At 41.8% G+C, this 22,893-nt stretch overlaps 1 protein-coding gene across 2 annotated transcripts in view; it reads right to left on the bottom strand.

Annotated features, from left to right (window-relative positions):
- Positions 1-22,893, bottom strand: part of LOC127455817 (fibrillin-1-like) — a 135,344-nt gene that overhangs the window by 89,549 nt on the left and 22,902 nt on the right. For both annotated transcript variants that reach the window (XM_051723969.1, XM_051723968.1), the window contains exons 7-16: positions 21,411-21,608; positions 15,488-15,613; positions 13,250-13,375; positions 11,794-11,946; positions 10,796-11,047; positions 3,758-3,904; positions 3,547-3,666; positions 2,933-3,058; positions 2,527-2,649; positions 1,712-1,834 (exon numbers count right to left, since the gene is read on the bottom strand). In XM_051723969.1, coding sequence (XP_051579929.1) covers positions 1,712-1,834; positions 2,527-2,649; positions 2,933-3,058; positions 3,547-3,666; positions 3,758-3,904; positions 10,796-11,047; positions 11,794-11,946; positions 13,250-13,375; positions 15,488-15,613; positions 21,411-21,608 — 1,494 coding nt within the window. The remainder of the gene's footprint in view (positions 1-1,711; positions 1,835-2,526; positions 2,650-2,932; positions 3,059-3,546; positions 3,667-3,757; positions 3,905-10,795; positions 11,048-11,793; positions 11,947-13,249; positions 13,376-15,487; positions 15,614-21,410; positions 21,609-22,893) is intronic.

Below are 22,893 nucleotides of genomic sequence, written 5' to 3'. Positions count from 1 at the left end.
TTCTGTTTGTTTTGTTCTGGGGAAAGTTCTGGGGCTGATTGTTGTACTAATGTTGAAATGTGGTCTTTATAATATTATTTTTGACACATAATCTATTCTTTCTTATACAGTATGTCAAGATGTCAAATGTTAATATGGGTGGGTTGTCTCTCTCCACGTGGAATGTGAATGGGTTGGGGCCCCCCATAAAAAGATGGAAGGTTATTTATTTTCTTAAACGTAGGAAATATGTTCAGTGAGCCAGTCCACTCGGCTGCCACAATGTGGGCAAGAAAATGACTTACTCACTCCAATGACTTTGCAAGAAATACTCCACAAAACAAACTCCAGCTGCTAGGCGGAACCAGCACAAAAAAAGTGTGCCGATTCCCCCAAACAGTCAAGCGAATGGTCAGTGAGCCGGTCCACTCGGCTACAACGTGAGTACAACAAGATGACTTACTCACTCCAATGACTTTATGAAGGACATCGCTTGCTGTGGGCATGTGAATGTTCCACGGCCATTCCCAGCATCCACCCACAACTTGGCTGGGAACATCAGTGCAAAAGTGACCCTCCGCTGATGGAAAAGTCCCTTGCATTCCCCGAATCGACCACGTTTCTCTCCTGTCGAGTTTGCAAAGTCTGGGAACAAGAAAATGCTGCGGTTCTTCCAAGAAAGCCCTCCCCTAGCCTCACGTAACACAAGATCATCATCAGATGTTCTCAGACATTTTGCCAGAATTGATCGGGGCCTGTCTCCCTCTGTGGATCGCCAAGAAGGAACCCCATGAGCTCGCTCGACCCGCCATGTCGAGCAGACCCGGAAAGAGCCCATCCAGGAACCCCACCGCATCCCATCCTTCCACTACCTCCGGGACTCCAACGATACAGACGTCACTCCGCTACGGTTCTCCATGTCCTCCAACCTCTCCCAGACATGCTCTAAATCCACCCCAGTTGCCAATGGACCAGCAGACAACTGCCTCTCCGATAATCCCAGGCAATCAATCCATTTCTCGACAACCCCCACTCCTGCAACCACATCAGCGAACCTCACCTCCATGGCAGCGATCGATCAACGCATCACAGCAAGATCCTCCAAGTCAGCAACGACCCTCGTCAGCATCACCGACATGTTCAGCATCCCTCGCTGCACTTCCCGCATGACTCCCAGGCCCGCGGCCTTCTCGGGGGTGTCAGCTTAAGCACGTAAGTGTCTTTAAATGTCTCCAGAGCCAGAGGATTTTTAATTCTTTGACATATTGTCCTCCTAGAACAGTTATGGAACAAAGTGTATTGAATCTCACCAGTTTATGTCATAAAAAGTATTAAAACTAGCAAAGTGCACAGAGCTTGCCATTCACACGTCTGATCCTCATATGGCATCACGTGACTCTCCAATGAATTGATATTTAATCAATTCTAATTAACTCATTACCAGCCTTACAAATATTAGTTGATGCTGATTTAATTTTATTGGTAATAGCCTACAGCATCTCATTTTTCAGATTTTATTAATTTATTACATTTAAGTATTTGACACAAATGGAGTCATTTTATATGGTTAGAAAACATTGCTCTTACAAAGGAAAAAAATGCCCCTAATCCCCTAAATATTGCCCATCTACGGAAGAGTACATTTCTGACCATGCTCTAAAGTCATTTGAATTACCTGTATAATCCAAGTCTGTTGTATTTATGTATTTAAACGTGTGTGTGTCACACTCACCTACACAGACGCGTCCGTCCAGCCCCACAGCGAGTCCCGGCATACACTCACACCTAAACGAGCCCTCCGTGTTCACACAGTGACCATTCATACACATACCAGTAACCTCACACTCATCCACATCTGAGACACACACGGTTTAGAAAATTTAAATAAACAAAACATTTGACAATTGAAATGGAAAACTCAATAGAAAAAAAAATCACCTACAACTTAAAGGAACAGTTCACCCAAAAATGACAATTCTGTCATCATATAGTCACTCTCTTTAGTCACCCTCTTCAAGACTTTTTTTTTCTTCTGTGGAACACAAAAGTCCCAGGTCACTGTATGCTCAGTGTATAGAAAAAAGCAGCGTGAAAATTCTACTAAAAATCTTCTTTTGTGTTCCACAGAAGAAAGAACGTCGTATAAGTTTAGAACAAAGGTAATTAAATGGTGACAGACTTTTTTATTTTGGATGTACAATTATTTTACCATAAGATCCAAAATATAATCCATAATCCATCTAGCCTCAGACACAAACTCTCTTTCTTTCCCAGAGCTCCAGTGCTATCAGTGTGATCAACTCCAAACAGTGTGTGTTGGTGTGTGTGTGTGTGTGTGTGTGTAGAGAGAGAGAGAGAGAGAGAGAGAGAGAGAGAGAGAGAGAGAGAGAGAGAGAGAGTGTGGTTTCCTGTGTTCTAGACTCATTCCTCTTGAGACTATACAAATCATTATTGAGCAAATATATCATATGCATGATTTCAGTGCCTCAACAAGAGTCTGTATGTGTGTGTAGTGTGTAGGGTGTGTGTGTGTGTGACCTCACTCACCCACACAGAATCGTCCAGTACCGTCCAGTAAGTATCCTGGTTTACAGATGCATTTGAAGCTGCCATCTTCATTAATACACATCCCATTCAAACAGATGTTCCTAATCAAACACTCATCAGTGTCTGAAACAAACACAACAAACCAACACATTTAAAACATTTCCTCTCTATCCACTCAGACTCTGCCCTTGGAATCAACCCAATTTTTACTTTTTAAGGGGGTAATATTTGCCCCCTGGAAATTGACTTTTTAGGGTATATTAATAATATACAGAATATAACGAAAATATGATGATCATTTCTGACCATTGTTCCACCCAGTCTGTCATGTCAGTTCATCTATTGGTGGAAATATTTATCATCTTTGAATCAGTTTAACTGAAGTGTTATGTGCTGCATGTCTCACCTTGGCAGTTTCTGCCATCAAGCGAGATCTCAAAGCCAGCGTTACACACACAGTGGAAACTGCCTTCTGTATTCACACACCTGCCGTTGTTACAGATGCGACCATTGGCCACACACTCATCCATATCTAAAGACGACATACAGAAGACATCCTAGTTTAGGTTTGTTCTAAACCTCTGATATTAAGTATTAAATCAGACTCCATTTAAACTCCAAATCCATCTTTATTCTATTTATAAACGTTATACTTAAAAAAATGTAGGATTAAAGTTTGAAAATCTCCCATTAACTTACAGTACATTGATGGAACGTGCATTCAAACTGTATCTGACTATGACAATGTCATGGTAATTTTAACGTAATGAACTGCGATCAGTTTACTTTCATACAGTACACCTATTTGCATACTGAATTGTGATTAGTCTCATATTCCTGCGACATATTTAACCATTTATACCTGCATTTACACTACACAGTGACTATATGTTGATTCTTGCATGCAGCTGAGGGAAAACAAGACCAAAACTTATCTAAAACGTAAACAGAATTCCACTGCTGCCTTACAAGCACTGCAGTTTTCTTTCAGGAAATGTAAATCTAGTTGTGTTTTGTTACCTCTACACTCGGTTCTGGTTGCAGTGCTCTGGAATCCAGCGGGACACTGGCAGTAATAGGAGCCGGGTGTGTTCACACACTCTCCATTCACACACGGGCTGCGCTCACACTCATTATCATCTGAACACACATAGAACAAATATTAACATATTAATTCGAAACACACACAGCAGGAGTCTTTGACATGACTGTGACTGAATGACACACTGACCGATGCATTGCCTGCGACCATCCAGTTTGAAACCCATGTTACACTCGCAGCGGTAACTGCCTGGTATCGACACGCAGCGCCCATTAATACACAGATTAGGAAACAGCTCACACATTCTTATCATACTGACATTCTGAGGCAAGAAAACTGACAGAGAGAGAGAGCGAGAGAGAGAAAGAGAGAGAGAAATAAAATGAGTGAAAGAACCATGGCAGCCTCTAACTAGAACAGTGTTAGCAACTAACTAGAACAGTGTTTCCCCTAGGATTTTTTTTTTTTTTCAGCAGCAGTGCTGTTGTGCGTCGGCGGTGGAATAGCTTAAAATGACCTTAGAATCATTACATATGGGTTATTCATGTTCGCCTTGTCATGTGTGTGATAATTTACTGGGAGCTTTTGACACTTGAAGGGCTCTGGAAGCCCAGATAGCTGTAGTAATAACTGTCATATAATGAAATGCCTCAACGCAGAAAGTTACTTGCAACATTTTTATTAAACATAAATACAAAGAGTTAATATAACCTTGTGACAGGTCACTAACTGTCTTTATGAAGGAGGAAGCAGGAGCCAGATAAACAATCCATGTAGTCTTTTATTTACAATCATTTTCAGTAACACACAAATGGGTAGCTTTTCAGCTCAACATAAACACACACAGTGAGGTTCGTGTCTCGCTCTCTCACTTTCCTCTCCGGCGGTCTGGATTGCCCTTTTTATCCCTCTCCAGCTCTCACTGTAACACAAAACAGCTGTTAAGAGATAATTTCCCACAGGTGTCAATCCTTACCGCTCTTCTTCTCCCGGCCTCGCTCCTCGTGGTCCGAACAGAGGGTGAAAGCATGCCCCAATAGATAGTACTGGAGGGTGAGGACCGCCCACTTGATGGCCAAACACTCCTTCTTGACTATGCTGTACTTAGTCTCTCTCAACGAGAGCTTTTTTCTAATGTACAGCACAGTACATTCCTTCCCCTCCACTATCCGGGACAGTACCGCTCCCACCCCTCTGTCCAATAAGTCCGTCTGCAAGATAAAAGGGAGAGTGAAGTCAGGAGAGTGCAATAACGGCCCGCCGCAAAGTGCAGCCTTCACTCGTGTGAACACCTGCTGACACGGCTCCGTCCACTGGACCGGATCTGGTGCACCCTTTTTAGTCAGATCAGTCAGTGGGCTGGTGACGGTCGAATAGTTAGGCACAAACCTACGCTAATAGCCAGCCAGCCCCAGGAACTGTCTCACCACCTTTTTGGTCTTAGGTCTCGGGCAGGCTGCAATCGCTGCGGTTTTATGAATTTGGGGACGCACCTGTACGTGACCCAAGTGGAAGCCCAGATACCGTAATTCTACATGCTAAATTGTGCACTTTTTTGGGTTTGCCATGAGTCCCACCCATCTCAATGACCTCAGGACAGCCCTCAGATGCTGAAGGTGCCACTGTAAATCATTACTGTAAATAATGATGTTGTCCAGATAGGCAGCAGTGTAAGCAGCATGCAGTCTGAGGATTCGGTCCATGAACAAACCGAATGGAAGAGTCACGAATTGGTGTAATCTGAACGGTGTGGAAAACACCGTCTTTTCATGGGACATGGGAGTTAAGGGGATCTGCCAATATCCCTTCGTCAAATCCAGTGTCAAATAAAAGCAAGCCGTACCTAACCAATTGAGCAGTTCATCAATCTGTTGCATCAGATACGCATCAAATTTAGACACCGCATTGACTTTTCTATAAACCACACAGAACCGGGCAGCACTGTCGCTCTAAAAAACCAAAACCACCTGGCTGGCCCAGTCATTGTGGGATTCTTCTATTACCTCCATATCCAGCATGGCCCTTTAATTCTTCCCGAACCACTATTTTTTGTGCTCGGGTAATCGGTAGGGACGACTACGTACCACTACCCCTGGAGTCGTCTCGATATGTGCTCTATGAGATTCCTACGACCGGGAAGAGGCGAGAACACATCAGAGAATTCTCCTTACAACCTGGCAATCTCCATGACTTGGGATGGTGAGAAGTGGTCTCCACAAGGGACCAGGGTGACTCGATCGTGGCTTTTAAGTTCACCTCCGGTCTGAGCTACTCCCTCTCTGGAACCACCATTGCCAAAGTCATGGGGACTGCCTCTCTCCATGGTTTTAGAAGGCTGAGGTGGTAAATCTGACGTGCTCCACCTCTATCCATTAGTTTCACCTCATAATTGATTTCCCCAACTCGCCGTGTGACCTCAAAGGTTCCTTGCCACTTAGCAAGTAATTTAGAGCTTGATGTGGGAAGCAATACAAGGACTTTATCTCCTGGTGTAAATTCCCATAACCAAGTACCCCTATTATACAGCCGGCTTTGACATTCTTGAGCCTGGAGCAAATTCTCCTGTGATAATTGCCCCAGTGTGTGGAGGTTTGCTCTCAGGTCAAGAACGTTTTGAATTTAATTTTTGCTGTTTGAAGGTCCCTCCTCCCAATTCCGCCCATTCAGTAATTCGAATGTGGAGAACCCCGTGGAGGCTTGTGGGACCTCTTGCACTGCAAATAATAGGGTCTCAAGCCACTTGTCCCAATTTCGAGCATCTTCGTGCACAAACTTACGAATCATATTCTTTAGGGTCTGATTAAATAATTCGACCAAGCCGTCTGTTTGGGGGTGGTAAACGCTGGTCTGAATTGACTTAATCCCCAACAATTCATACAGTTTGTGTAGTGTACGTGACATGAACGTAGTGCCCTGATCAGTGAGGATTTCTTTCAGAATCCCCACTCGGGAGATTATTCTAAAGAGTGCCTCCGCAACACTTCACGCTGAAATGTTGCGCAGAGGCACTGCTTCCGGATCAGTGTTGGGTGTAACGCTTTACAAATTAACGTGTTACTGTAATCTGATTACATTTTGCGGTAATGCAGTAATGTAATGTGTTACTTAACAAAATTAAGTAATCTGATTACAGTTTCAGACATAAATGAAATAAAGCTACGTGGATTACACATTTATTGCTAAAACAATAATATTAAGTAGAATGCATTTTAAAATGTATTACATTCCTATGTTGGTACTTTTATGTGTGTTGCTGTGTCAGCTAAAGAGCATGCACTCTAACAAACCACCATGGCATTGAGGACACGTATCGAGGCGATGGCAGATGAGTGAGTTGTGTTACTATGGACGCAGCGGAGTGTAGTTGTTTATTCAAATTGAAAACGAAAGTGAAGCATTTCAAGTGTTCATGCGCTCACAATCAATCTCAGCGAGCTCTGTGTCAGCATGCTCCCAGCCCTGGATGAGGCATGCAAGGCTGGGCTGCTGACATATCCTCCTTAAATATCCGCGCTCCACCAACATCCTTGCACGTCTCCCTCGGGTGTCCCGCCATTGGATTAAAATGAGCTGTCTGGAATAACATTTCTCGATGGCTCTGCGGTATTAACAATTGGGTTGTATCATCCTTTGTCTGAGTGTTGTGTGTCACTCGATACAGCCGATCCTTAATGATTGAAAAATACAGATATGCAAGTGCAATGTCTGGCTGGAGATTTTGGCCATCAATCACTTTCACTTGGTCAAACGCATGCCTAAGGGTCTCATCTCGGGTCTGCTCCAGAGGGAAATCCCCTGCAGGGAATCCTCTAAGGGTTGGAGAAGCTGAGACTTCCCCTCTCTTACATCCTTCTGACATGGAGTTGACGTAGACAGTCCTGGCACCGCCTCCCCAGCCAGCGAATCTCACATCACACACCAATACACTTTGTTGCAGGACCCATCCAAACATATTCCCCTTAATAAAAGTAGTAAATGCCAGCCAATTCGTAACCAAGATTAGTGGATGAGAGAGGCAGGGACTAACCACAGCCTCAACACTATTCTTTTGTCCCCGAAATTGAATGATGACTGTCACTAAAAGGTAATTTTGGATTACATCCTGAATCCACCAAGGCTTGGTGTGTACCCCCCTTAATCCTCACAGGTACCCGGTACGGTCCTGCTCGATGGGGGCGGCCTGTGGTGTGACGGGGATCCGGACCAATGTCTCCACCTCCATCACAGGGCATCGATGCTGGAAATGCCCAGGTTCCCCGCATCTCCAGCAGACCGGCCCAGACTTCAAGCCCACACCCACGGCAGCAGATTCACCAGCCTGTACGGGAGAGCGGAGAAGGTTGGGGAAAACCGGCAGGTTGAACGGCCCACAGCACCGGGGAACCGATTTTGGGGTCAGAATTCCCCGTTTGTGGGGAATAGGAACAGGACGAGGTGAAGGAGAGGGGGAGGGAGGAGAGAGAGGGAGAGAGAAGAAGGGGGCTCACCGGCCCCCGAATACACCACCATATGGTCCTCAGCCAGCTGGACCACCCCATCCAGCGATGCCGGTCTGTGGCACTGGACTCAATCTGCTGTCCCTTTCGGTAGCCGAACGATGAAATGTTCCAATACCACCAGATCGAGTATCTCCTTGGAGTCACAATCTTCAGCCAGCAGACACCTTCGGCAGGTGTCACGGAGTTGTCAAGCTAATGCGAACTGGTGACCGAGCTCGCCAAGCATCAGTGAGCGGAAGTGTTGCCGTTGTAGCTCTGGGCTTCGGCCGACCCATTGCAGGATGGCTTTCTTCCTTTTCACATTGGTGGGCCATGTGTTGGGCTTCCCTGGACAACAGTGGCACGAGGCGGGCCACCCACTGAGTGCTGGGCCAGTTCCATGCTCCCGCCGTCCACTCGAAGAGCTCAAGGAACACCTCTGGGTCATCTTGAGGTCCCATCTTCGTCAGTGTGACGTGCAGTATGGCTGTAGGTGGGTCCAGGGTCATGGCTGAAGACCCCTCCTGGTGTAACAAGCTCCGTAGCACCTACCGGTCCTCCGCTTGAGCCTGGAAGAGCGCATAGAACCGTTGCGCCTGTTCCAGACGCAGCTCAAGCAGAGACTGATGTTGGGCTTGGTGGATACTGGCGAGGGTCTTGAATATTTCGGCCAGTGGCAAGGACTCCATGACAAAGTTTTCTTCCTCCTAATTCCTGGGTTTCGGCACCACTGTGACAGGTCACTAACTCTCTTTATGAAGGAGGAAGCAGGAGCCGGATAAACAATCCACGTAGTCTTTTATTTACAATACTTTTCAGTAACACACAAACAGGTCGCTTTTCAGCTCAACATAAACACACACACTGAGGTTTGTGTCTCACTCTCTCTCTCTCCCCTCCGGCAGTCTGAATTGCCCTTTTTATCTCTCTCCAGCTCTCACTGTAACACAAAACAGCTGTTAGAGATAATTTCTCACAGGTGTCAATCCTTACCGCTCTTCCTTTCCGGGCCTCGCTCTCTACAGATGTCGCTCAGCTATGCCCCCATCACGACAAACCTATTCAACAGAACAAACTCATATAACAACTATCAACACTACTGAATCACTACACCAGTGGTTCTCAACTGGTTTTGCTTTGGGAACCAGATTTTACATTGGACATCAAGTCACGACCCAACATAGTAAAAACGTAACCTGTATTTAATGTAGCCTGCAGTGGCATTTTCTTTTATCTTGCATAGTTTTGTTCATGGTTTTCAAGTATAAGGGCATGTATCAAGTGACATTTTTTATGTTGATGTCATCAACAAAAGATAAAGGAAGTTTTCTCTCCCAATTTTTAAAAGTGGATGAGCCTATTTATTTATATGAGCCTATTATATTTTTTATCCAGTTTATTTCCTAATATCAAACATCATTCAAACAGGAAAAATATTACAAAGGAGGAAAACTTTGTCCATAATTTGTCCATAAGTCTTGGAAGTCCAGACTTTTATGAACTTGTCTTTATATTTAAAATGCAATGCCTCATATCAGCACAGGTAAGACCATGGATGGGTCCTCATTCCTGTGGTTTGTACATTGTAGCTAGTCTTTCTTAAAGAATAATAATAACAATAATAAATTGAATTATTTGTTATGAAAAAATAGTAGTCTAAACACATTTAGAAATTGTAACAATTACAACAGTTATAATAAAAAATTAGGTCTAATAGATTCTACCTAATAGATTATTTAATATGTAACAATAAGATTTGTCAAAATATCAGTTACAGTTACTACTGTAAAACTGTAATACATTTTAGTAAGGATGATGATGTGTATTTGAAAAACACTTTATTTTGGCACATACCACATTGTTGCCTATTGCTTCCTCATTAGTGCTTTTTAGCATTTCTACTGTTTGAGAGGTTTGACTTCTTCCAGAGACTTTATTCACAGTAGCGCAATCTTTGATTTTTGACAGGAATGAAAACAAGGTTGTAGACTTATCGTCTCTCTCCAATTAAATGCACTGTATAAAGCTATCAAAAAGCTTCTAGATCACATCTAATTTTCCACAACTACTGTTGTCTGGAGTTTTTTGTCTACAGGAATTTCTTATTTGAAAATGTTTTTTCATGTTTCGTCAATGGAACGAACCCAAAACACTTTAAACAACTGTACAACTCACTGAAGAGACTGTACTTCCATCCCTCACAGCCTCATTGTCATTTCATCAAAAATCAAAGATGGATCTGCTGTTAATAAGGTCTATAGTGCTTTAAACTACAAAATTCTCATTAGAATTCAAATGGGTAGCATCAGTTTTGTGGTCTGTGCCACAATATCAACGGAAGCTCGTGCAACTGATGCAGGCCCTTCAGAGACAGAGTAGATTAGAGCAGAGCAGATAATTTTTGCGAGTGGTTCCGTGATGGCTGGCGCCAAACTCGCGTCAGATGAGAACCATATTTAGTATTAAGCGGCGAACTCGAGATTATCATTACATTTTTCAATGGAGGGAGAGCAATGGCAACTTTTTTTTTCAGCTGTACACAATCCTTTTTAAATAGACCTAGCAAGTTTTACATTACGTCAAGAATATTAATGAACCATGTGAAATAATATATATAGGGGAAACACTGTAGAAGTAGTGACACTACTAATTTAACTAAATTTTTCTGTAGCATGACAGTGTATTTGTGTGTGTGTGTGTGTGTGTGTGTGTGTGTGTGTGTGTGTGTGTGTGTGTGTGTGTGTATTACTAGGCTTGAAGGTGATTGCCACAGCTGTGGGTGATCCAGGTAAAGGGTCACGTGGGTATGGCTCTGGTGGGTATGGTTCACGTGGATGCGGCTCGCGTGGGTATGGCTCTCGTGGGTACGGCTCACGTGGGTAAGGGTCTCGTGGGTCTTCTGGATAAAACGGGCCTGGACCGGGACCTGGACCGGGCCCTGGACGCGGACGGTCTGGATCAGGCACCGTGTGACCAGTCAGACAGAGTCTTTGGTACTCCTCTATAAAAAGAACACAGTTCTGACATTACTCAATACTCTTCATTTATGAGAAACAACCTTTATCACCAGCAGGACTGATGCTCTTATACTTTAAAGGGGTCATATCATACATTGTTTTATAATTAATTTTCCCCTCTGAGGTCCACTTAAAATGTTAGTAAGGTGTTTTGTGCCTTAATCAGTAATATTTTAGTTTTTTAATTATATTTTTTACCCTCTCTCTCTCTCTGCCCCTTAGAATTCAACAGGCCATTTTTGCTGTTGTGCTTTTAGGACTTCTATGTAAATGTTCTATTCACATGTGAAATGATAAACAGAGTTTTGCTGGGCTCACAAATGAACAATCAGTGCTGAAATGTGCTATTCAAACTGATAAGATGATCAGACTGAAATGGTCAGGGATCTTGTTAAAAAATAAACTTCAGCCCCTTGTTTCTAAGGATATGCAGAGCAGCAGGTGCTACACTAGGAGTCATGACGTGTAAATGTGGACGGTCTTGTCCACATCTGACATCAGTAAGTTATGGAAGTTCAGAAAGTATTTGAGTAATTTTTGAGATTTATTTTCAATAAATGCTCTTGGTGGACTGGGGAGGAAATTTTGAGTTCTGAAATCTACAGTATGTTTTTATAGTACAATGAACTTTTTTATCTCCAAAGATCAAGGAAAACCTATGAAAAAAATTAGGAGCCTTTAAAACTGGCAGTTTCTCTACAGGACAGTAAAGTTGGTTGGGATGTGATACCTGTTTCGCGAATTGGACACATCTCCGGGACTGAATTACCGGACCAGCAGCCTCTGTTTTCACAGCAACACTGACTCTTAGACATGCGTTGGGACAGCAGGTTGGCACAACGCCCGTTGACAATGTTTGCATAGCAGAACCCCGTTCGGGCATCTACAGTAGATAAGAAACACACACACCCATTACCTTACAGCTCAGTAACTTATGATGATAATGCCTCTACAGTCTCGGAAAACGTGAGGGAGAGAGAGAGGGCTGAGCGATGAGGAGGATGTTTGGCTCAGGAAGAGTTTGGAGTGGATAGAGTCATAGCACACATTCCTTCCACAAAAACACCCTCCTAAAGCACTGACTAAAGCCAAGAGACATCAGCTGAAGACCACTGACCCACTTTTCACAGACAGAGAGAGAGTACTTCCTTCTCTAAAGGCGTGAGAAAGTAGATCTACTTATTTTATTTTCTCAGTTTTGTCAGTTTCAGTTTAAAGTGTTTGAATGGCATGACAAATTTACATATGTGTGACCATAGAGTTGCTTAAAGTTAACATGAAAAGACATACACAACCCCTTTCACTTCCATAATGTGAAATACTTCTGAGTGAAACAAGATATTTAAGATGAACAAATGTAGGGCAGGACTTGACTTTATCCATCAGGAATTGATTGGATGGAAAAAAAACAAAGTGGGTGTTCCATACCAGAATGGAGTCAGAGCTGAATTTGAGTTTGCAGTGGATTGTGGAGGACTACTCCCCTCCTGAAACACTGCCAGCACCCACATTTGAGAAGGATGTTTGAACAGGACATTGAGGCTGAAGGTCAAATTCAATCTCCAAAGCATCTCCACCATGTAACCCAATGGTAGTGCATCTATTTAATTATATCATTAATTGCTAATATTGGAGTAACCTTTATTTCAATAATGTTAGCTTGCATTAAATTACAATTTTAACTACTGGCAAGAGTTTTGAAATGCTGCATTGCCTACAAAACTAGCGTAAAACAATGACTAAACAGCTATCTGACTGTTCACTCTTGGCTAAGATTAAACAATAGCCTGCATAGCCTAGGTGACATCAGCTGGAAAATCATTTCAGAGAAAATTCAGAAAGATTACAAAGACAAACTTTGTTTTCCTTTGGAATAACGTGCACAGATGAATTGTTCACAATAAGACCAGTTACGTGTATTGAGAAGGTACATAAGGTCAATTTTGATTTAATGTTGACTTAACAGTGAACAATGAAAAAAGTACAAAGTGAATTTAAAAAATAGTTTTTTCAATCTGCTCAGAAAAAGAGAGTTTCTGTGTGTAACACACACCTCGCTCACACTCAGAGGAAAGTCACTCATACCAAAGAGGAAACACATCCTCTACAACAGGAAACAGACAGGAAGACAGTTTCTATGAGACAGGAAACAGCTTGGAAAAGGATGTATTGATATCCACACTCACCAATGCAGTGTGATCCATCAGGCGATGTGTCAAACCCAACGGGACACCTACAAAAGTAGCTGCCAATAGTGTTGGAGCACTGACCTCCATTACAGAGTCCCCGGATGACAGAGCACTCATCAATGTCTGAGAGAGAAGAATCCATCAAACAACATCAGCTTTACCACAAAAACGTTGTATATACTTGCTTAGAAGACCAGCTTACGCCAGCAAAAACTTCCAAGTTGGTCTATCCTGTTTTTGTGCTGGTTTGCTGCTGGTGTTGCTAGAGGACAAATACAACGTTCTCTGGCAAATCTTAGCTGGAAGAGCAGGCTGTCCAAATTAAAGGGATGGTTGAGCCAATAATGAAACTTCTGTCAACATCTACTCACCTTTATGTCTTTTGAAACCCATTTGATTATTTAGCTATTGTATGGCCTTAAATTTGGGGCAGGATTGTGGGTATTGACTACTCATTCCCGCAAGTTCCACAATTCATAATGTGGGGAATTCTTGCACACTTTTATTCACTTTAACAAGTAGACTAGTTATCAATTAGTAAACCAATCCATTCTGATGAACAAATCAAATCAATAATATTGTTTTTGAATCAAACTGTAATCTGTGCATGTAAATCAGCTATACTACGTCCCTAACTCTATCTCTCTTGCAGCTTTCAGCAGTAAAAATGGGAAGATGTGATCATTTTTTTTAACATGGATCTTTGAATCTCATTCAGCAAAATTAACGAATATTTATTTATAAGAATATTTATAAGTAATTTTGTTTATTTGTCACGTGACAGTGGCACAGGCTCTACTGAGTCTGTACAAATAACTGACAGCAGTCTGCAGCTTGGCTCTAGATCGGGTGCTTTCCAGAGTTCCAGTCCGTTGTTTCTGGGCCTGGGGCTGATATAGAATCCACACTCACACTACACACAAATCAATCTTCACACACACAAAACTGAGCGTCTGATCACACACTTCTGCTTTAAAGAGTCTCACTCAACTCAACAACCTGTCTAATCAAACACGACTACAAATAAACCCCTTCTGCCCTGCTGTAAACACACTCAAACTATCTGTCTCTGACTTTGTCCATTCTGTCCTGTAAACATATCTGAAGTCGCTATGTCTCTCTGTCAGTTCTGAGCTAATGGCAGCCCTGCAGCTAAACTGAATGAGACTCAGACACACTGTCTAAACAAACTTGCACACTTTACTGTCTTATTGACATCTGGACAGTTTAAAGGTTTTCTTCTGCTGAAGACACAGAACTGAGTCTGAGCTGAATCTGTACTAATTTGGAAATTAGTTAAGACCAGGGGTCAGGGGTCACTCACAAGACCACAACACCATGTTCTAACTAGGCACTACATGACAAGTTCCCAGCTTCAATTAATTTTTCAGTCCTCAATGAATGCAAAATGCTGCACAAAGCAACAAAATCACAGCCAATCTTAAGATATTTGATGTTTATTATACAGCTATGTGGAGTGGGATTTTGAACCAATGGGGCTACCCAGCACAGTGCCCTAGAACTAGAAACTAGAATGTGATTTTTTGCATTTTACTTCATCATGTTGCACCCTGTTAGAACACAAGCTTCCATGAGTACAGTTCATTCAGTGATCTGTGCTTGACCTCACCGATCAGACTCAACAAGATGTTAATCAGAATGTAAGCTTCATTCACCATTCACTTTCATTGTATGAAAAAAAAAATGCAATCTAAGTGAATGGTGACTGAGACTAACATTCTGCTAAACATGTCCTTTTGTGTTTCACAGAAAAAAGAATGTCATATGGGTTTGGAACAACAAGAGGGTAAGTAAATGATGACAGAATTCAATTTTTTTGAGTCAATTACTCCTGTAATAGAAATGTTTGTTATGTCTCATTTAAGGATCAGCTTTGACAGCTTGGAAGAATTTCTGAGAAATGTTTGAGTTCATATTGAGATATCTGACTTTTGATAGCAGATTGGTATCTTGACAAGTCTGAACACAGTATAAGTCATTCTTGAGATCTCAGAGGGGGTATACTGGGGTATTTTTCTTAGGAGAAACATCTGAGAAGCAGGAGACCTCAGCAAAAGTCTCAATGTGCTCCATTTAATCTTACTGCCAAGAAGAACTACTGAGATATTAATTTTTCTTTCCAAAGGGTAACAGATGACGCATACTACAGCTGCACTTTGCAGAGGTGAGCATTCCGTGTCTTCTGATTGTTTGTGTGTGTGTGTGTGTTCTTACCTTCACATTTCTGTGTGATTTCATTGAACTTGTGTCCAGCGGGGCATTTGCACTCAAATGAGCCCACAGTATTAACACAGTTTCCCCCCTGACAGAGCCCAGGAATGGCCTGGCACTCATCCACATCTACAAAACAGAGAGAGAGAGAAAGAGGAAATGCTTTAACTACACACACAACAGATGTATTGAAATCAGTGTGCATAATTTAAAACAGAACATCGATGTCAAAAGGAAATATCAGCATTACAGCACCACGAAGCATGAGTGTGTTCCAATGTAAGATCATCATGATCTTATATTATATATCCACTTTGAGATGACACTAAACAACACACACACTCATACATACACTCTTCTCTAACAGTAATCCACTCTCACAGCACATGAGATATGACAGAGTGTTAGATTCCAATGCAATTACACACAAGAATGTAGCATTGAGTCACATGTGCACTCACACTAGGAGACTGCAGTGGAGAATAGACTGAGAGACATTAGAAAGATTATACTGTATCAGAGGTGGGGGGGAGACATGGAAGAAATATCTAAAGTTGAGATAAACAGATTAATCTGAAGAGAAAGTGCGAGACAGAAAAGAGAAAGAAAGAGACTACTGTAGAGACAAAAGCTAGAAAAGGCCGAGCTCACCCTCCCCAGTGTGGCTCAGACAGCCAGACGATAAAATAATTTACCCAGCTTGAGGAATTACATTCACACACACACACACACACACACACACACACTATGTTTTTATATCATTGTGGGGACTCTCCATAGACTTCCATGCATTTTTAGGATTTTATACAGATCTAACGATACTTTCTAGCCCCTAACCCTAACCCTAACCCTACCCCTAAACCTAACCCTCATAGAAACCTTTTGCATTTTTACATTTTCAAAAAAACATCGTTTAGTATGTTTAATAAGCCATTTCCCTCGTGGGGACCGCTGGCTGGTCCCCACAATGTAGGTGATCACAGGTTTTACTATCCTTGTGGGGACATTTGGTCCCCACAATGTAGTATAAACATGTCACACACACACACACACACACACACACACACACACACACACACACACACACACACACACACACACATACTTAAACAGATCCAAAGAGAATTAGAGAAACTAACCCTAACACACTGCAGCAATTCTCTGAAAAACCTCTGAGCCTGAAGCCCCTCATAACACAGCACAGCTCACGTCAATACAGTTCACCCCAGCTAACACCAGCCTTTGTTACTGCAGCACAGCCCAGCTCATGTCAGCCTTTCTTACCACAGCACAGCTCACATCAGCCCAGCACAGCTCACGTCAACATAGTTTACCCCAGCTCACACAAGCCTTTGTTACCACAGCCCAGCACAGCTCACATCCGCCCAGCACAGCTCTCATCAGCCTTTTTTAATCCAAGCACAGCTCACACCAACACAGCACAGCTCATGTCAGCCTTTCTTACCACAGCACAGCTCACACCAGTCATTCACCCCAGCACAGCTCACATCAGCTCAGCACAGTTTACACCAACACAGCCCATCACACCCCTGCCGAAATCATTCCAGTACATCCCATCCCAGCACATTTAAACAGAGATCACTCCACCAAAGCCCAACTCACACCAACACAGGCCAGCACAGCTCACCCAAACCCATAACTTCCCCAAACACACTGCAGCCTTTCTCTGAAACACCTCTGAGCCTGAAGCCCCTCTTACCACAGCACAGCTCACATCAGCCCAACGCAGCTCACGTCAACACAGTGCACCCCAGCTAACACCAGCTTTTGTTACATCAGCCCAGCACAGCTCACATCAACACAGCTCATGTCAGCCTTTCTTACCACAGCACTTCTTTCATCAACACAGCACAGTAGGGGTCGACCTTGCCGATTAATCGGCACCGATAACAGATTTCTGGAACTATTGGTTATCGGCAAAAATCCACACAGATGGTTTATCCCCATTGTGTTCAGGAGTGGCTGGGAAGGGTCCTTTTTTGTTATACAGTGTGAGAGCAGCCTCTATCACTTCACTGATGCCTTGTGGTGTTTGTTTTGACACATGAGACTACACACTGCATGGAGAGGAACACTTCAGATGCGGATTTAAAACATCAACAATGAAAAGGTATGTATACAGTACACTACAGTACACATTGTCATATCATTATAAAGTAATTAATTTGTTGACTAGATGCTGCATTAGTAGAGAACAGCAGTATGTTTGCCAATAAGACTGAGAGGACGCTAACATTAAAGCTAACCTCAAGTGGTTAGAACAATGTGACATAAATACACACAAGTCCTAACCAAATGTTTAAATGTAATGATTGTTACCATCTATTACCATCTATTTGCATTAATTTATATCCAGCTGGTCATGTTTATGCATTCGTTAGCCAGCTAAGTTGCATATTTAAAGCTAGAGACATGAGAAAGCAAATTAATATCTTCATGCAGGTGAGAGAAATGTATAAACATATCAGAAACGCATCTGATTTCAATTTAAAAAAATGTATCCTCACTGTAATACGATTACTTCAGATCAACCACATTCTTGCGCTAAAAAAGGCTAGACACAGTGCAACAAATACAGTTTAACAGAAAGCAGGTGTCTCAATATGCTTTTAAAGTTCTTTTTAATTAGATACATCATCTAAAAAACAGCGCTCCTGCACAAGACGCTGAATAAGCAAAAACAAAGGGAAACAAAGACATTTGTCTAGCACGTGTTTACATAGAAAAACAAATGAATGGTTGCAAAAGTGTTCGGTGTGAACAGCCCCTTACTGTCGGTGGAGGTCTCTGGCCATTGCGTCTTGCTCTCTTATAAGCGTTTCTCAGATTAAGCAATGAGTTGTTTAAATGCTTTGTCAGGAAAGATGTTCAGCCTGGAAATGTGTGTCTCGAGATCCTTGCGTTCGATTCCAATCTGTTGTGTTCTGTCTGTTTGAACAACCCCTATTATATTCTGAGCCGCTTCACCACAGGGTTCAGCCGAATACCACTGCTATCTGTGAATATTGCTACTCTACATACAGCTGTACTAAATAACAATGTGGTATTTCGCTGTTATTATGAATCAAGTATCAATTTTAAAAACTATCGGTTGATTAATCGGTTATCAGCAGGTACTGCCCAACTTAGTTATCGGTATTGGTAAAATCCATTATCGGTCAACCTCTACAGCACAACTCATTTCAGCCTTTCTTACCACAGCACAGCTCACATCAGCCCAGCACAGCTCACATCAACACAGTTCACCCCAGCTCACACCAGCCTTTGTTACTAAAGCCCAGCACAGCTCTCATCAGCCTTTTTTAACCCCAGCCCAGCACAGCTCACATCAGCCCAGCACAGCTCACAAAAGTGCTGCTGGGCACATCTTACCCTGACACTGAAAACATCATAACAGCTCAAACTAGCAAAGCTCACACCAGCCATTCACCCAGCAAAGCTCAACCCAAGCCATCTTACCCCAGCACAGCTCACATCAGCTCAGCACCATTTAAACCAACACAGCCCATCACACCCCTGCCCGACTCATTCCAGTACAACCCATCCCAGCACACTTAAACATAGATTATTCCACCATAGCCCAACTCACACCTGCACAGCTCTCCCAAACCCATCATACCCCAACACAGCACAGTTCACACCAGCACAGCTCACATCTCACATTAGCACAGCTCATACCAGCACAGCTCACTTTAGAAAAGCTCACACCTGCACAGCCCATCATAGCTCTCCCAAACCCATCATACCCCAACACAGCACAGTTCACACCAGCACAGCTCACATCAGCATATCTCATATTAGTACATCTCACACCAGCACAGCTCACTTTAGAACAGCTCACACCAGCACAGCTCACTTTAAAACAGCTCACTTTAAACAGGGCTCCAGACTGTGACTAAAATGGTCGCAAATGCGACCAAAAATAACTTAATGCGACTATAATTTAAAATCTAATCGCCATTGGCGACAGTCAGGTTGTGTGCATTCATATGCGGTTTCATCAGATATCATCTTGTGAGTTACTGAATACACCTTTAGAGCGTGCATCAGTGTGTCTCACGATGCTTTTCACTCGTTCTGTTTCTGACGAGCTTGCTGCACCACACGCAATAATAAACCCAGCGCAAGAGAGTCGTGACCAAATGATTCTTTTAAACAGGATCTTTTTCATGAATCACCTGAGAAGCACTGAGGGTTTGAACTCAGGAGCTCAGGTTAGCAGTTTGAATCAGATTCAATTTCTCAGCGAATCAGCCGTCAGTGAGCTAACAATTGGGAGTGCAGACATTTCAAAATAAGAGTCCCATGTGTATTTCAGGCTTCTTTATAATTAAAAGTCCCGTATTGTGTATGTTTTTTCTTCTGGTAATTATTGATTGGGATTGAAGTAGCACAATAAACTGCATCTGGGATTTCATTCAATTTGCACACTTGTAGTCTCTGTGTCTGGGCCATCCGGAAAAAGTAAAAGACTAAGGCAATATTGTAAAACAATTTATTTACTATATATATATATATATATATATATATATATATATGAGATGAAGCTTTTGAAACTTGGGACAATTGAGGGACTTGTTCACAACTATTACACAAGTTGCAAACATTCACTGATGCTCAAGAAGACAACAAACTACTATATGCATACTATATTTTATGTAATTATCTGTAATGTAGATTGTGAAGAGCAGTATTAAATAAAAAAAATATTTTATCTCTTATATTTGTATAAATTATGAAGGGGGTGTGAACATTTATGAGACAAAAGGGAATGCAAACTTATCTAATCAACTATATACTGTATACTGTTTATTAAACCTCTGATTAATGAGTTATCAGCTGTCTTCCTTCTGCTTTCTATCTTGTTACTGAACAGCAATCTAAATCAAGCAATTCCGTGATTTGGCGACTAAAAACAGCCATTTGGCTCCTTAATGTTTCAGTTTAGGAGCCAATGGCCCCTAAGTCATTTTTTTAGTCTGGAGCCCTGCTTTAGAACAGCTCACATCAGCACAGCTCACATTAGTAATAACTAAGCTTGTGGAAGGCAGATAACCAATTAATTGGCCAGTAGTTTTTAAAAAACTATTCATTGAATGTTGAAAAAAACGTCTTATTCTTTATGTCCAGTGACAGGCACAGAGAGTGAAGCAGTTTATTGTACAACCAAAATCCCAATAAAAACAAGAAATAAAGGCTAATATTTGGTGCATAATGCGTGACTTTTAACTATAAACAAGCTTGTTCGTAGTTCATTAAAACATAAATGTTTAAAATGAAAAGTATGAGGAAAAAATATTTAAACGACTATGTCCAGTGCCAATCAGCAGCAGCAGTACCGTTTAGACGACTAGTCTCATATGTCCCTAATTAGAACAGCTCACCTAAACCCATCATACCCTAATACAGCACAGTTCTTAAGAGCACAGCTCACATCAGCATGGCTCACATCAGCGCAGCCCACATCAGCACAGTTCACACCAGCACAGCTCACACAAGCAGAGCTCACATCAGAACAGCACACACCAGCACAGCTCAATTGGTGGATCACCTGAGAGATATTCTCCAGCACAGCTCAATTGGTGGATCACCTGAAAGATATTTCAAGCAATCTATCCACCAGTAATTGCTTGGTGTGTCTCTTTTGACAATATTATATTGTGTTGAAGGAACTCCCAATGAAAGCTTATCTGCGTGTGTAGACTGTGTATAGGTGCTTTAAGAGGTTTAATGAGCACTGTGTTTGTGTGTTTCTGCAGTGAGTATTGCAGAATAGTCTGGATCGTTGAGGCGTGTTGCAATGTGTTCCGACAGTGTGCCCTTGTTTGCATGACTGCTAGCATTCCATTAGAACCAAACCTGACTCAATTAGAGCTGACCTCTGTATGTGTGTGTGTATGCTCACCCTGGCAGGCTCCTGAGCGATGATTAGGGATGAACCCCCTGCGGCAGGGGTGTGGTTGTGCGGGACACTGCTCACACGGGTGACCCCAGGCACGACCCACTGTCGCACAACACAATGTCTTGGTGCACACGATTCCTGTGAGCTGCCCCTGACACATCTGATTACTGACAGATGCAAAACAGGGCCCGGTTCTGTAATCTATAAAACACAAACAGAACATATTACAGACACACTGAAAAAATAATTTTCTTAATCAGTATTTTTGTCTTGTTTTCCAGTAAAAAATATCTAAACATCCTTAAAACAAGACACATTTACTTGAGAAGCAAAATGGTATAAGATATTAGGTTTTATTTTCAATGAAACTGAATCAAATTAAGTGAGGTTTATGCAGTATTTGCCAATGGGGTATGAAAAGTAAGCTTGCTTTTCCTATTGAAGTTTATTTTTGTTGATTTAAGCTTAAACCTCACTAAATTCTGTTTGATTTCTTTAACAAAATTCTATAAAGCAAAAATATTGAGTAGGTAAATAATTTTTTTCAGTGCACAATGTAAGCACAGTACACAAGACACTGAGCATTGACTGGGAAAGATTTAAATCATGTTTAACTGAGGGTGATTTAGAAAAGGCAGTGTGTGAGTATTTTAAACAGGGATACTGTTGCTTTAGAAGACTTCAAAGGAACCAGACTAAAGAACCACAATTAACAAACTAACGTACAAACGCTTTGTTTGCATAAAATTGTACATTTTCAGGAAATTTGATCATAGCAAAACTGTCTAAACACACTAAAGTCACATTCCAAATGAAAACAGAGACACAATGATCTATAATCATAAACAGACCTGCTCTACTATTGGTCACTTTTCAGTGTGTAATAATGCAGCATGCATTATGTCAGATATTAGGGAATTGCAGCTCTGTGCTGAGGGAAACACTCAAGAAATGAAAAGTTTATTCATGCTGCATTGTGTATAAATGAAGAACTGCAGTATGATCTCATGATAATCATCATTCGGCTGTTTTGGACAAAAATATGAACAACAGTTAACTTCACCATGTAGCAAATTTTAAAATCAATGACAGATCATTCAAAATGCTTTCCCTGATTCTAACAGATACAAAAATAAGGTATCTGATCTATTGCATTTCTATTTATAAACATTCCCAAAGTAAAGGATGCTAATACAGATTAGAAGTGGAAAAAAGGAGAGAAAATAAAGTTTTAAACACCCCCACAAAAACTGCCCATGAGAGAGTACTAAAAAGCCCTTGTCACAGATGTTCTTGTGATACCAATATTACTTTAAAATTAAATACACACACACATACACACACACACACACACACACACACACACACACACACAAAACATTACTATATTTTTAATGATGGATTCAAATAGACCGTTATGGAAAATGTACAACCCAGCACGTCAAAGTGATGGATAACAATTACAGTAATTTTACCATTGGTAAAG

Source organism: Myxocyprinus asiaticus, chromosome 18, assembly GCF_019703515.2.
Source record: "Myxocyprinus asiaticus isolate MX2 ecotype Aquarium Trade chromosome 18, UBuf_Myxa_2, whole genome shotgun sequence".
Taxonomy (NCBI): domain Eukaryota; kingdom Metazoa; phylum Chordata; class Actinopteri; order Cypriniformes; family Catostomidae; genus Myxocyprinus; species Myxocyprinus asiaticus.
The sequence above is the reverse complement of the archived record's forward strand: the minus strand, read 5'-3'. Positions and strand labels throughout refer to the sequence as shown.